Here is a 14,650-nt window from a genome sequence, read left to right on the forward strand (position 1 = left end):
TTAAATGCATTTTTTTCCACAATAATCTTGTTAAACACATACAAATATCATTCCCATTAGACGAGGAGTTCACTGAGGGTTGGAGGGGTTGAGCAACTATTCCTAAAGTTATACAGATTGTAAATTGCTGAAGTGAGAGCAAATCAAGGATGTCTGATTCCACAGCATGCGTACTTAACCAGTAAAATGCAATGCTGCCTCTGACCACAGAAAATACTAATTGAGAATTCACTCTTTAAGTGCTCTACACACCTTATCTCATTTTTTCCCCTCAACAGCCTTATGCAATAGGTTTATCAAACTTTAAAGACATGGGAACAAGCACTCAAGTCACACAGCTAGTGTCAGGTCTAGGACATGAAAATAAAGGTGTCTGCCTTAAAAGCCCAGGATCTTAATTACGACCCCTTCCAACCCGTTAATCTCAGTTCCTCTAAATGGTCTGACGTTATTTACAAGTATTCTAATGGACACCACTTCTTTCTCCAGGCCACCGTACTCACTGACTGAGGAGAAAACAGTCAACACACTTTCCAACCATGTGACAGTCACAGTCACACCTCCTGTCTTTTGAAGTTTGCGACATAGCTAACTCTTACACTGGCCATCTCTGCTTTGCTATAGTGCTCTCCAATTTTCTACCATGATGTGAATGCCCACCTAATAGCTTCTAGATAGACCATAGAGCTGAAATACCTTCAAACCAGATTTCAAGCTCTGATGTAGTCTCTTCAACCAAAACCTTCTGCCTTCCAACTTTTCTCACTTCTATACTGGCAATGAACATATTTTTGTTCCTTTCCCAATCTTGTTCCTCAACGCCTCTCAATGGTCCTTACTCAGCATCTGTTTTGGTATAGGGTGTGGGAAGAAGCATCATTTTCTTATCTTGTGCACTTCTCCTTCACTGTCTAACTGCTCAGCTTGGACATCGTTTCATCCATCATTTCAACAAGACACTCATATCCCTGCCTCCCTCGGCACCTTTCCCTGTCATTATTTCTATCTTATCAGCTTCCCGGGTAGTAAAAGTATATCAGCTTTGGAGCCAATTAAATTTGGGTTTAAATTCTGGCTCCATTACTTAATAGTTCTGTGAATCTGAGGACCATTAAAAATCAAGGAAATATTTAACCAGAAGTGGTATTTGCTCAGAAGGTGTTATTCAAGAAATATAAACATATTTATATTCATATAAATTCAAAGTGGTACAAATGAACCTAGAGGGATGGCCCCGTGTCTGTCTCAGCTTTCTCAGTTCTAAAATGATCCTAATAATGCAGGGTTGTTATGAGGATGAAATGAGATAACTGACCGTCCATGCAATAAACATTGAGTGAAGGCCACAGTTCAGGCCTTGGGCTAAACACTCTCCTCAGAGATGAAAAACTTCTAAATGGGAGAGAGTGTCCCTAAATTGGTCTTCCATTCCATCAAGCTACCACTTTTCCTTCATTCCTAAACTTATTAATAGAAAAGTCTACACGCACGACCTCCACATTCTCCCTGCCCCTTAATTTCATATAATCAGACTTCTGTCCTAACCACTCTGAATTAAAACCATTCAAAGAAAAAAGTCCTTTAACAACTGAATTGCTGCTTTTTCTTCCCTTGATTTCCATGACACATCATGCCCCTAATTATTCTCAAAGTTTAAAACCATTCATTTGCCCATCTCCTTGACAATCCCTTTCTTTCAACTCCAAACTTTCTCCAAAGTCCTTCTCTTAAAACCCTTCTGTTCACGAATGGGATTTCATACACTAACATGGCTTCAAGTCACCATAACAACAATAGCAACAACCACAACGATAATGCCAAAATCTGTGGAGCACTGGCTATGTGCCAGACATTCTAAGCACTTAATATATATTAACTCATTTAATCGTCGCAAAAACCCTTTGATGTAGAAACACTATTATTAGCCCTTGTTACTAGTGAAAAAAAATCGAGACACAGAAACCTTGGAGCAGATAACTCAAAGTATAAGTTTAAACTCTCTTAAGCTCCTAGCCCACATTTCTCTTTGTTTGACACTAGTATCTTAAACTCAGACCTTCAAAGCAAAAAGTTTATCATCTTCTCAAAAAAAGTAAAAAGTCAGATTGTTATTCTGAACTTTCCGTTTGATTAATAATATCATCATTCCTGTTTCCTGGGCGAGGCTGGCGTCATGGGTGTGCACCTGTGCAGTCACACAGGTCTCTGTGCTTAGAACGGCCCCACCTGGTTTAACGCTCTGCTGCCACCATCTTGAAATTCTTAAACTTTTTAAAGAAAGGGCTTTGCATTTTCATTTTGCACTGATCCCCACAAATTATGTAGTTGGTCCTGCTCCCAAGCTCGAAATGCATCATAGGCTTACTTTTTACACTAAAAATCAAATCGAACTGCTATTTACAAAGCACCTATCCTTGTCCTTAACATCATGTCCTCTAACGAGTTTCTACTCAACTACTGGTTCTGCTACCTTGAGCTCCCCTAATCTCTAACTATTCAGTGCAATTTGATGGTGACAACTTGCAACACAAAGTCTGTGATTTGTCTAGGCAAAAAGAGAAGGCAGAGGATCACATTATTACATGTGATGGAGCTCAAATAAACTATTCAATAATTTCCAATAGTGGTATTTTATTTCTGAGTTTCATATATTTGAAAAAATATATATGCAAATACATACAATATGTATATATGTATGATATTTACAAGCTTTCAATGGACTTTCTTTCATTTATCAAATGTTCTATATTGAAAATAGTGATTTATTGCACTGCTTTTCAAATGGCGATTAAAATCAATGTACTAGTTTATACTTAGTAAGTGTTGTCCAAATGAAATTTTTGGAAGTGTAAATGGAAGGACACCTACAGACATTAATTAGAAACATTCTATTACCTATACTCTATAATTTTCCAAAGTTTTTTTTCAGAGAATACATAAGCAATTAAAATGGTTTCTCTAATAAGTGAGATAGCCAGCTCAACAGAAAAATGCCCACACCAGCCTCTTTCCTAGCTGCTAGCTAAGTCCACCGCAATTCAGAAAAACTTTCCAGGAAAAAAACAGATTGAATGTGTAGCTAGAAAGAAGACACCATTCTCCAAGACTAACACTGAGATGTATCCTAATAAAGTGGATGGATTTCAAGAAATAGAATCCTTTGGGCAACCAGGTAAAAGTATCAAGTCATTTAAAAGTGAGAAAAAAATCAAGCTGGCCTCAGACTTCACTAAAACATTCAGTACTAGAAGACTGTGAAAGATCTACGAAGTTTTCAAAGAAAGAAAATAAAACCCCAATATCTTACCACCAGCCAAACTGTTTTTTCAAGAGTCCAAATACAAAAACAACAACAACATTAAAATGTTCTAGGGGGCTGGCCCGGTGGCCTAGTGGTTAAGTTCGCGCACTCCGCTGCAGGTGGCCCAGTGTTTCCTTGGTTCGAATCCTGGGCGCGGACATGGCACTGCTCATCAAACCACGCTGAGGCAGCGTCCCACATGCCACAACTAGAAGGACCCACAACGAAGAATATACAACTATGTACCAGGGGGCTTTGGGGAGAAAAAGGAAAAAATAAAATCTTTAAAAAAAAAAATGCTCTAGAATGAACCCTTTTTAAAGAAACTCACACAACTATAAGATGAATGAAAAAATTATAACAAAAGGACTTGCAGTGAACACTGAGTGCACTTAGCTGTAGGAATAGGAAGAAGATGGAAACAAACTTAGGAAGAATGGTTATAGAGCTGAATGTAACCATTTTAAACCTTGTCCATGTAAAATTAATGTATTGAACAAAAGTTGGAGAGAAAACAGGTAGAGATAGTGGAAGACAGTGGGAATACTTCGATTTCCTCACTTTTTATAGCCAGAGGTCAAAAGATACTTTTAAATCTAATAGTAATAACATTAACTGACATTTACTGAGTGCACACTATGTGCCAGGCACTGTACTGAGTATGTTACACGAATTATCTCACAAAAATCTTCATAATAACCCTAAGTGAAAAACAATTTATTATCTCCATTTTATAGATAATGAAATCAAGACTTTAAGTAATTTGACAAGGATACATTAGTCTATAGGGGGGTGAAGTCGGATTCAAGCCCAGATATCATGATTCCAGAACCCATAAACTTAACCATTGGAAAATTTTGTACAGTTAAAGCTACAAAAGCAAACACTATATCATCTAACTTAACTGAGTGATAGAGGGAGGGAGAAGACATAAGGAAGTGGAAATATATCAATTTCATCAAAAAGTGTGCATAATGTGTTAACATATATGAAGGAAAAAAATGGGTACCTGGATGATACATTCACATTCATGGAAAATTGGAGCTTTTTCCCTAGCAATATATTAGGAATCTCACCTAGTTGTTATTAATCCCTACACAGAATTATATAATTTGGAAGCAATATAATTTAATTAGGATCTATTGATAGGGATTGTATTGTCAAGACAGGCTAAATTAAGCCATAGAAACAACCCCAAAATTTCATAGGCTGAAAAACAAAAGGTTTGATTCTTGTTCATGTTTCATGTGTGTTACAGGTCAGGAGGGGCCTGTGCTCATCACAGTCACTCCAGGACGTCTGCGGATGGAGCAACCACCATCTCAAACATTACAGGTCATGGTGTCTGAAAGATGCCTCACCAGCAATTAATGTTTGGTCCAGAAATGACAAACATAACTTCCACTTACAACACCTTGGCCCAAACTAGTCACATGATCCAATCTAACTACAAAGGGCCAGCAGATACCATCCCAGAATCACCAGAAGGTGGAGAATTGAAAATATTTGGCAAACAGCACCAATGATTACCATGTAAGCATTTAATTTGTTGCCCCATTTTTCTTACTAGAAATAATGCCACAATGAACATTCTTGTCTAAAAATTCTTTGCATACATGTCCAGGTATATCTATATTATAAATCCTCAGAGGAGAATTGCTGGTCAGAAACTATGTTCATTTTAATTTTGACAGATATTTCTAAATTTCCCCTAACAAGGTTTTTCTTTTTTTAATTTGCATTTCTTTAAAAATGATCATCTTTTCATATGTTTATATGCCATTCATTTTTACCTTTAAATCTCATCCATCTTGAATGTGCTTTGGCAGAATGAATAAGGTAAATATGCAGTTCTCTTTGCTTTCCTCAAACGGCTGCAGAATTAGTTGTTTCAACACAAGTTTCTGAGCAATCCATCTTCCACTCGATGGTTGAGGAATATCATATACAAACTGAACATCTGCATTTGAGTCTATTTCCTGAATCACCATTATGTGGCACTGATATATCTCCTCCAGTGCCAATGTCACACTATTTCAATTAATAAAGTTTTATAATACGTTTGATAATCTGTTGGTGTTAGGCCACATTGATTATGCTCTTTTTCAAAATTCTCCTGGTTATTCATGCATATTAATCATTTAATTGATTTTCTCATAATTTTATTCAAGCTTACCTAGTCCAAGAAAATATCATTATTTTATTAAAGGTTTATACATATAGATCAATTTTCATGTTTTAAAAATTGTCATTTTATAAAAAAAGGTATACATTTCATATGTTCAACTCTTGTACTTCTTAGTTGAGTTTCATAGTTTTCTTTAGCGTAGTCTATAAACTTTTTTTTACTTTATTCTTATGTAACTTATTGTTATTGTTGTTGCTTTTACAAATGGGCTCTTTCTTTCACTACATATTATTTACAATTGAAATAAATATCTTCAATATTTAAACTAGGTACATTTTCTCCAAGGTTTTTGTGACACACACAAGCTCTTCGATTTGTGTCCCATTTAATCAGAAGATTGGTTTGACTTTATAAGTTCCCTGGCTGAAGACAACAGCAACGTTACTGCATACAAAACACAGATGCAGACAAAACAAAACGGTGAGAGTCTTATTTTCTACTTTGTTCTCCAGAAACAATACTGGGCAAATGGATCTCTCTGGAACAGGTGACTGCAAGTTTGCATGTGTGGAAAAAGCCAAAAGGATCAAGCTATAAATGGAATCAATGTTCCAGACAGATTTTAACTTCAGCCTGAATGTTACTGGAATTTTACATATATCCAAACATTGATCCACATTAATAAATACTTTTCATAGTCTTTGCATTGTAAATCTTAGTCGAATCTCAAATTCTGCCTTATTTGGAATTCTGCTTTCCAAGAATAGACTTAGTTTTAATGGCAATTCATTTCCTGTGTCTGTAGTATTTGGACCTAAAATCTCTAATGCTTTGTAACATTTATTCAGAGTGAGACAAGTAATCATAGAATTTTAGAGCTAAAGGGATACTTACATTTATCTTTCAGAGCATTTTTTATCAACCGTGGTGAAGGATTAAGGGAATGACACAGGGGAGACTTTTTTTAAATAAAACATTGTTACTTCTGTTTCCCCATCACCTTAACTCCCTGCCCCAAAATGACAGTCACTCTTTAGTGAGATGCTATGTGTTCTTTCTCAAAAGTTGGCATGGGAAAAAAGGAAGGCAGGGCGATTCTCAACCACTTCTCCTGGGATTATATAGCAAAAGAAAGTAAGACCTGGGAGCCGAGTGAGTTTCTCAGCATCACAGTACTTAAGGGCAGAACTGGGATTCTTGACTCCTTTACATCATTCCACTATATTACACTTGTATTCAGGAACTTTAGAAAAGATGAGCTAACTAGAATCAGAGTTATCTATAAGGCTTTTCTGGTACCTCCTGCTTCTCACTAACACATACCATGAATAAAGTTAACTGCTCCCTCCTCTATGTTCCTAGAATACCGTTCATAAAGCTCGTATAGCTCTTAAGTGCTAATGTACAACAACTAGTTTTATGCAGGGCTATTATTCCCCTACCCAGATTATGAGACTCAGGACACACGGGTACAAAACATAGTCATTTTTGTTTTCCCAGTGCCTAACACAGGTCCTTCCACATACTTATATTCACCAAATATTTCTGGAACTAAATTCAATCCATTGCTATACTCAAGAATCATATTAATGTTTGAGTAAAAATGACTCAAATATATCACAGACCATCACATTATAAAGTTCAGTTTAAACTGGATTTCAAAGGAGACCTCTCTGCAGGCTATTCTAATTAATTCATGACATTTTTCAAAGAATACTAAAAAAACCACATGGAATCATTTCCATTAGTTACCTTGACTGCTCTCTTCCTTTCATGAAAACACTGACCCTAATTACTCCTTACATTTTTACTCTTATATCTTTTATAAAGAACCAATTCATCTTACATTAAACTTCTAAACCATCTTAATTCCTTCTTATGTTAAACTTCCAAACCATCTTAATTCCATCAATACCTGTTGTATTGCACAATATCAACATAATTCCCATCTTTCCCCCTTTCATACTAAATAAGATTATTGATTATATTAATGATAATAGATTATCACAAATGTACATAGATATCTAAATACCTAAAAGTACGAAGACACAATGCACACCAAACCATTTCAGAGGTTATCATGAGGAAAGCAATGAAAATAAGCACAGGGAATCAAAGAAGACTTTAACGTTGTTCCTTGTGTCTTCATGGATTGAATCTTTCAGCATAAGACCAGAAAAGAAAGACAGCAACTGGGAGGAGAGACAGAAAAGACAGCAGCCATAGCTCCTGACATCATTTATGAGCCTTAGCTGCTCATCTAGTTCTCCGGATCTCTTTCTGATTGAGCAGACTCGAGTGGACTTATGTTACTAGCAATCAAAAGAACTTGTCCCAGTCTGTGGCTGATAGCACACTTCCCTTAGCTGGAATGGCACATCTCTTCACCCTCTTCATCCCTATTGTCTTTTTATGTCTCTAACCACAAAACTTCCTACTATCATAGGAAACACAAGATGGAAAACTTAAACTAAAAAAGCTCTCCGAGTTCTCCAAATTTCATATTCTTGTTAACAATATAAAGGCAGAAAACCGAAATCATACATACCCTGTTCAAAGCCGCAAGGACCAGTTTGTGAAGATCATTCCGGAAACACTGCTTTTTAACCATATTTAGTTTCTGTTGATATTCAGTATCTTCCCTGGATTCTTCTGGCATGCCTAAATGCAAAAATAGGTAAATAAATAAATGCTTTTCTCATGAACAGCTGAACAGATTGTCACTTGTTATGAACGATCATAATTAATCCAATAATACACATTTGTACTCTTTTCTAATACATGGCTCCTTATCAAAGAAATAACCCCTTGCTTTAAGGAATTTATAAAAATAGTTCATCATTAAATATAAAATAAATACAGCGTGTATGGATGTTTACTGAATTTAAAGGAGCAAGAAGTTATATGGTAGAGGAATTTTCTGCAGCAAACAATCTCTTTTTTGTATGAATAGGCTGTACTTGTGCAAGAAACTAGAAGATTTTTATGCAACAAAGGACTACTTGAGAAAAGCTCAAAGTTATTTGGACTACAACACAAAAAGGTCAGATATGAAACATAGGCATAAAAGAGCAGCTGGAATAACAGTGAAAAGAAAAAAGATTTGTTTCAGCATTACGATGGTAAAGAGCATGTGATTTTATTAAAAGTCCTCTAAGGTTGTATAATAGTATTGAGTTATTTAAAGTGGACATACTCCTTATTAAGCTACATTGTAGCTGAACTATCCCAAAACTGTTGAACAAACTGGAAGTAAAAAAAATTGGTCATAGAATACAATATATAAGCAAAATTATGAATGAATGACGCTTCCAAAACCTAAGGCTATAAAAATAATTATTCATAAACAATTACTTATAATCTTTGACTTTGATAATTTGTATTAAAACAAACTATAAATTGGCTGCATAGAGCTTTTCATTTAACAAAAATTTGAATGCCAACTACATGCCAGGGATTATGCTACATGCTAGGAATACCACAGTGAACTAGACAGGCTGGATTCCCACCCTCCTGGATCTTTCAGTCCTTGTTTTACAATCAATTCAAAAAAGTTCTAACATTCACTACGGCTGTATGACCTTGAGCAAGTCACTTAAACTCTCTGTGTCTTCATTTTCAGTGACCAAGACCACATTAATTTCTGAGGCTGCCCATTACAGCACAAGCAGATGTGACTACTAAAAGTAGGCCTGTTAAGTAGTAAAAACTTCATGCTACATGTAATGGGTCTCATTACACATCTTTCTTATCTGTCGTAGACACGTTTCTTAAGACCAAATGAACATTCTCATAAATTTCATCTCTGGTCTTTGTTATATCACTTGAGGTTGTAGTATCCAGGATGGATAGAATTTCCTTTCCACATAACAGTTCTTTAAATTGTATGGACTCCAAACGTTTGAGGGCAGGATCCATAACCTAGTCATCTCCAGATCTCCAAGAGTTCCAAGTACAACGCTTTAGATATAATACTTGTTCAAAAAATGTTTGTTTCAAAAATGTATACATAAAATGTAGACGTAAAACTCCTCTACTCTGGAGTCAGGCCACATGTTCGAAATCTGCCTCCATTATATAAGCTGTGACCTTAAATTCTGCACATTTTATGCCTCAGTTTCATCATTTATAAAATGGGAAAAACAAAAAAAAAGAAAAGTAGTATTTGCTTTATGGGTTGTTGTAAGAATTTTAAAACTTAATATACATAAAGCACTTCAAATAATGCCTGACACATTTTAATTCCTCCATATTGTTAGGTATTATTATTATTATGACTTATAAATGAGTGTGTTTTAACAGTTTTTGTATCCTCCTGTGGCATCTCTTCTCTAGAGTAAACAAATTCAGTTCCTTTTATTGCTCTTATGGTTGCAGTTTTGTATGTATTATCACTTTCCTCTACGTACTTCCCAATTTGCCTATGTCTTTTCTTAATGAATTTTACATTATTTCCTCTAGCACTTGCACTAAGTCAAGAAAGTACAAGTCAAATTATGTGTGTGTGTGTGTGTGTGTGTGTATATATATATATATTTTTTTTTGGGTGAGGAAGATTGGCCCTGAGCTAACATCTGTTGCCAATCTTCCCCTTTTTGCTTGAGGAAGACTGCCGCTGAGCTAACATCTGTGCCAGTCTTCCTCTATTTTATATGTGGGATGCCACCACAGCATGGCTTGATGAGTGGTGTGTATGTCCATGCCCGAGATCAACCTGTAAACTCCAGGACGCCAAAGCAGAACATGTGAACTTAACCATACACCACTGGTCCAGCCCCATCAAATCATGTTTTATTAAAAGAACTGAGTCTTCATTATTTTATTAAAGCAACCAGCTCAATCACTTCAATAAGTTATTGTTATAAAAAAGAGGAGGAAGCAACAGTACAAGACTGAAAGAAGCTTAAGACACGTAACACCAAATGCAGTATGTATTCCTGAATCAGGTACTGAATTATACAAACTTGCTGTGCTGCACATCTTTGCTACAATTAAGGAAATCTGAAGATAGTCTAGTTAATAAATGAGTACATGGACATCTAGATACTTTATAAGCATCTCAATTTAGCATGTTCAAACAAGACTCATATTCAATCTCAAAACTACTGGGGTACTAATACCATAGTTATTCACTGGTATACAGAATGGTGTCGTATGGCGGGGATGGTAATATGGTATGGTAGCCTAGAGCAAAGTAGATGGTGAAGCCTTTACCAAATAGAGAAATGTATTTATATATTGATATGTTTATAAAATGTGTCTATTTAGATGTATTTCCCTACATATAGTATAACCATCAGTTATAAAATTATTTTCAAGAGCACCCATTTAATACATCTAAACATCATTGTAAAAAACATCATTTACTTTATCATTTAATACATCTAAATGATTACTGACTATCAATGTTGCTTCAGGGTCAATATAAGAACAATAATAGAAAAGAAATATTATATTCAAGACTTGTTTTTGAACTCAGTCATGCATTGCTTAATGACTGGGATACTTCCGAGAAATGCGTGGTTAGGTGATTTTGTTGTTGTGCGAACACCAAAGAGCGTACTTACACAAACCTAGATGGTATAGCCTACCATACACCCAGGCTATACAGCACTAATCTTATGGGACCACCATTGTATATGTGGTCCATCGTCGACCAAATGTCATTATGCAGCACATGACTATAAAAGACTATTATTTTATTAACTAACATACTTGGCTCTGAATGTCTTTTGATTATCTTTAAAACTCAAAACCACCCTTGAAAGAATAAGGCTGACAACTTTAAGAGTAATCAAAGGGGTTTTGTTTTATTTTGTTTTTACAATCTTCAAACAAAATAAAAAAACTTACGTTAATATTTTCAAGCAAAATTATGTCTGCTAAATTATATCTCAAAAGTTGACTGACAACTGTGAATGAGACACCGTGATTCAATTAGAAAACTATTGCTTGAATGGCTATTTTTGTTGAAGGTATGAAGAAAGACCTCTCCTTGAAAAAATGTATACTCTTATACTGAGTACACTCTTTATACTCAGAAACATAAAAGACCTATGACTACAGATAATGGTAGATTTGGAAAGAATTCATTTAAAAAGGAAAAAAACCCAAAAGAACTGGGAATTCTACAGAACAACAACAAAAATAACATTCCTGATATTCAGTAGTCAGAAAGTCACGTCATATCTATCTCCAAACCATCTCTCAGGTCCATCTGCTGCTCTGTTTCCATTGCCGGGCCCCACCATGTCCCACCAGCCTATCATGGCCTCCAACCCAATCTCCCTATAGGAGGCTCTCTTCCTGCCACTCATCCTCTACACCACACTTCTATTGTTATAAATTTCAGATTTGGTCATGACACTACAACTTTTCAACACCTTTAATGAATTTGAATTGACTTCTGTTAAAAAGCACAAATTGCTCAGCATTAAATTCTAGTCCCTTTACTTTCAGTCCTCTGCCTGTCCTTCCACATTCATCCCCGGGCACTGCTCTCCTCTGCTCCACCCTTCACTCAACCCAGAACACGTGCATTTTCTCCTTCTGCTTGAAATGTCCTTCCCTGCCTTTCTACCAGGTCAGCAACATACTTTATCACCCTTCAACCTCAATAATATAATCTCTGACCTATTCCTTTGAATAAATTACTTGTGTCTCCATCAATATTCTTAGCCTTTTATACATTTATCTATAACAGCTCGTCACATCCTGTCTGGTAATTAATTATTTACATATCCATCTACTTCTAAGCTCCTATAATAGTACAGTCATGCTTTTTTTCCTTTAACTTGCATACTTTTGCAGTCATCACAATGTTTAGAACATAAGAGGCACTTAATAAATACGTGTTAAATGAATGGAGGATCAGATATTTTAAATGGGCTTTGGAGGACAAATAAGGTCACAAGAGATGTAAGTAGGAGGTAAAGAGGAGGAGGATGGAAGCTACTGAAATTAATGAGTAAAAGCCACAAGGTTATATTTGAGAAAGAGTCATTCAACCACAGAGTACAACAAGAACTTGGAAGAGCCAAGAGAGGAAGTGTGAAAATTAGTTAGCTATTATTATAGTGCAGACAAGAAAACAACACCACCAAAAAAACTTGGACTTCTCGATGGCAACAGAAATAGAAAAGAACTATCAGAGATGGACACTCTCCTTGGAAATAAAGCTCCACACTTTAATTTCAGTTATTTCTTATATAAATAAATGATTGAATTTTCTTATAAATTAATCTGAGCCTTCTACATCATCATTTTCCTCTATTCTTATTTTTGGGTTAGTAGAAAGATTTGCATTTGGTTAACAAAAACTGGTCCTTTAACTTTTGCCTAGAAAGTTGATATTTCATGAAAAGTCAAAAACTCATTTAAATTCCTATCTCTTCCCACAATCAATTATAGAACTTACCTGGAACTATGAAATGTAAAATAGCTCGAAGTGCCTCCAGCTGCACTGACAATGACGTCTCATGACTTTTCATTACTGCCATTATTTTGGGGGCCACTGCTGCCATTGTATCCAGGGAAGGGTTACTGGAGATAGAATACTGAAATGGTTATTAAAAGTACAACCTGATTCCCTTGTGCAAACACCAATGTGAAACAAGTGCAGGAAAATAGAACCAATATATTCTATCAGAAAAAGCTATATGAAAATACATTTGAATTCAGTAATATGAGCATATACACTTTTAATTATTGTTTAATTAAACTTTGTTCTCAAGAAGTTGAATTCACAGTAACCCGGGAATTACTCTACCATTTAGTTTCACAAAACTAAAACTTCCTTCTGATCTACACATGGGTCATTGGCAACAAGCCTGGAAAGTAGGTGTTATCATCTCCATTTTCCAGATAAAGAACTTAGATTGAGAGAGGTTAAATATCAAGGTCTTATCATGAGGAGGTGACAGAGCCAGGGCTGGAACGTAAACTCACCTGACCCCCAAGGCACAGCGTCTTTACATACCAACCTGTTTCCAGAGTAACACCTCCGGACTTGTGATATGGTATTCTTAATGCATTTTATTTACATTAAAATTTTGGTTTCTCTAAAGCATTTCAGCTATTCTTTCTTTTACATATGAATAAATGCCACTTCACGAGATGTCAGAAGGTACTAAGAACTTTCATACAGGCAGTCCTTGCTTTGCACAGTGGCATGTTAACTGAAACTGGTACACATCAGAACTACGTCCTCGCTTTGCATGGTTCTGTGGCCATTGAGATACTGTTCCTCTTTTCCACCTTAAAGCCCCAGTTTAAACACATCCCTTCTGTGTAGGCTCCCCTCTTTTGGTCACCCCAACTGGGTTCACTCTGCTCTTACCACTGTCTTTTTACACACCCCTGCCATTGCATTCTCACACTGGATTGTAATGATCTGTTTACATATCAGTCTCCCCAACTGGACAATGAGTTTTTTAGCGGCAGACACACTGTCATAGTCAATTTTAAATCCCCAGGCCTGGAACTTTACACATTTTACATATGAGGAAACAGCCAGAAAAATTAACTGCCCAGAATCTACAGAATCTTAAATTGTAGGTTATTCACTGTGGTTTTGCCTCATTTATAAAAATTCACACTTCCAGGACCATAAAAATCACCACTTAAGATAAACTTTTCATTTAAATATCGAAGAGCAACATTTAAATAAGAGAAACATGACTCAAAGATCTGATATACACATAAACAGAAATAGATCAGCTGGACTGATGTTAAAAGCAATGTAACCCCATTCCTTATTAGTCTATAGATGTGTTACATACAGTTTGTCATGCTATATGCATTTCATTTATATTTATTTAATAATAGTATTAATAATAATAGCTATGATTTATTGAGTGCTTAAAATGTACCAGGTATTATCCTAATTCCTTTGTAAACATTAATTTATTTAACCCTTACATTATAGACTTATAACCTATGAGGTTATTATTATTATTCCTCTTTATCAATGTGGAACCTGAAGTTCAGAGATCAAAGAGTTGGCTCAAATTAGTGGGAAAGCCGGGACATAAAATCAGTTTTTACTGCAATATCTGTGCCATTTATTTTTTCATTTACCCATGACAGTTTCCTGTACAGCCTCTTTTTTGTTGGAAATTTACTCAGACTCGGCCTAAGTTACTGCACATTCTTTGGGCTAATAAAATGCAAAAAGGCACTGAGCATATCCTGCAGGGGACACCTTCTGTATGTAATTCAGT

General features: G+C 35.7%; 1 protein-coding gene across 8 annotated transcripts in view; it reads right to left on the minus strand.

The window, feature by feature from the left end:
- Positions 1–14,650, minus strand: part of LRRK2 (leucine rich repeat kinase 2) — a 139,941-nt gene that overhangs the window by 95,817 nt on the left and 29,474 nt on the right. For all 8 annotated transcript variants that reach the window (XM_046671874.1, XM_046671884.1, XM_046671892.1 and 5 more), the window contains 2 exons: positions 12,847–12,971; positions 7,978–8,090 (listed from right to left, as the gene is read on the minus strand). In XM_046671874.1, coding sequence (XP_046527830.1) covers positions 7,978–8,090; positions 12,847–12,971 — 238 coding nt within the window. The remainder of the gene's footprint in view (positions 1–7,977; positions 8,091–12,846; positions 12,972–14,650) is intronic.

The sequence above is a fragment of the Equus quagga genome, chromosome 1 (genome assembly GCF_021613505.1).
Source record: "Equus quagga isolate Etosha38 chromosome 1, UCLA_HA_Equagga_1.0, whole genome shotgun sequence".
Taxonomy (NCBI): Eukaryota; Metazoa; Chordata; class Mammalia; order Perissodactyla; family Equidae; genus Equus; species Equus quagga.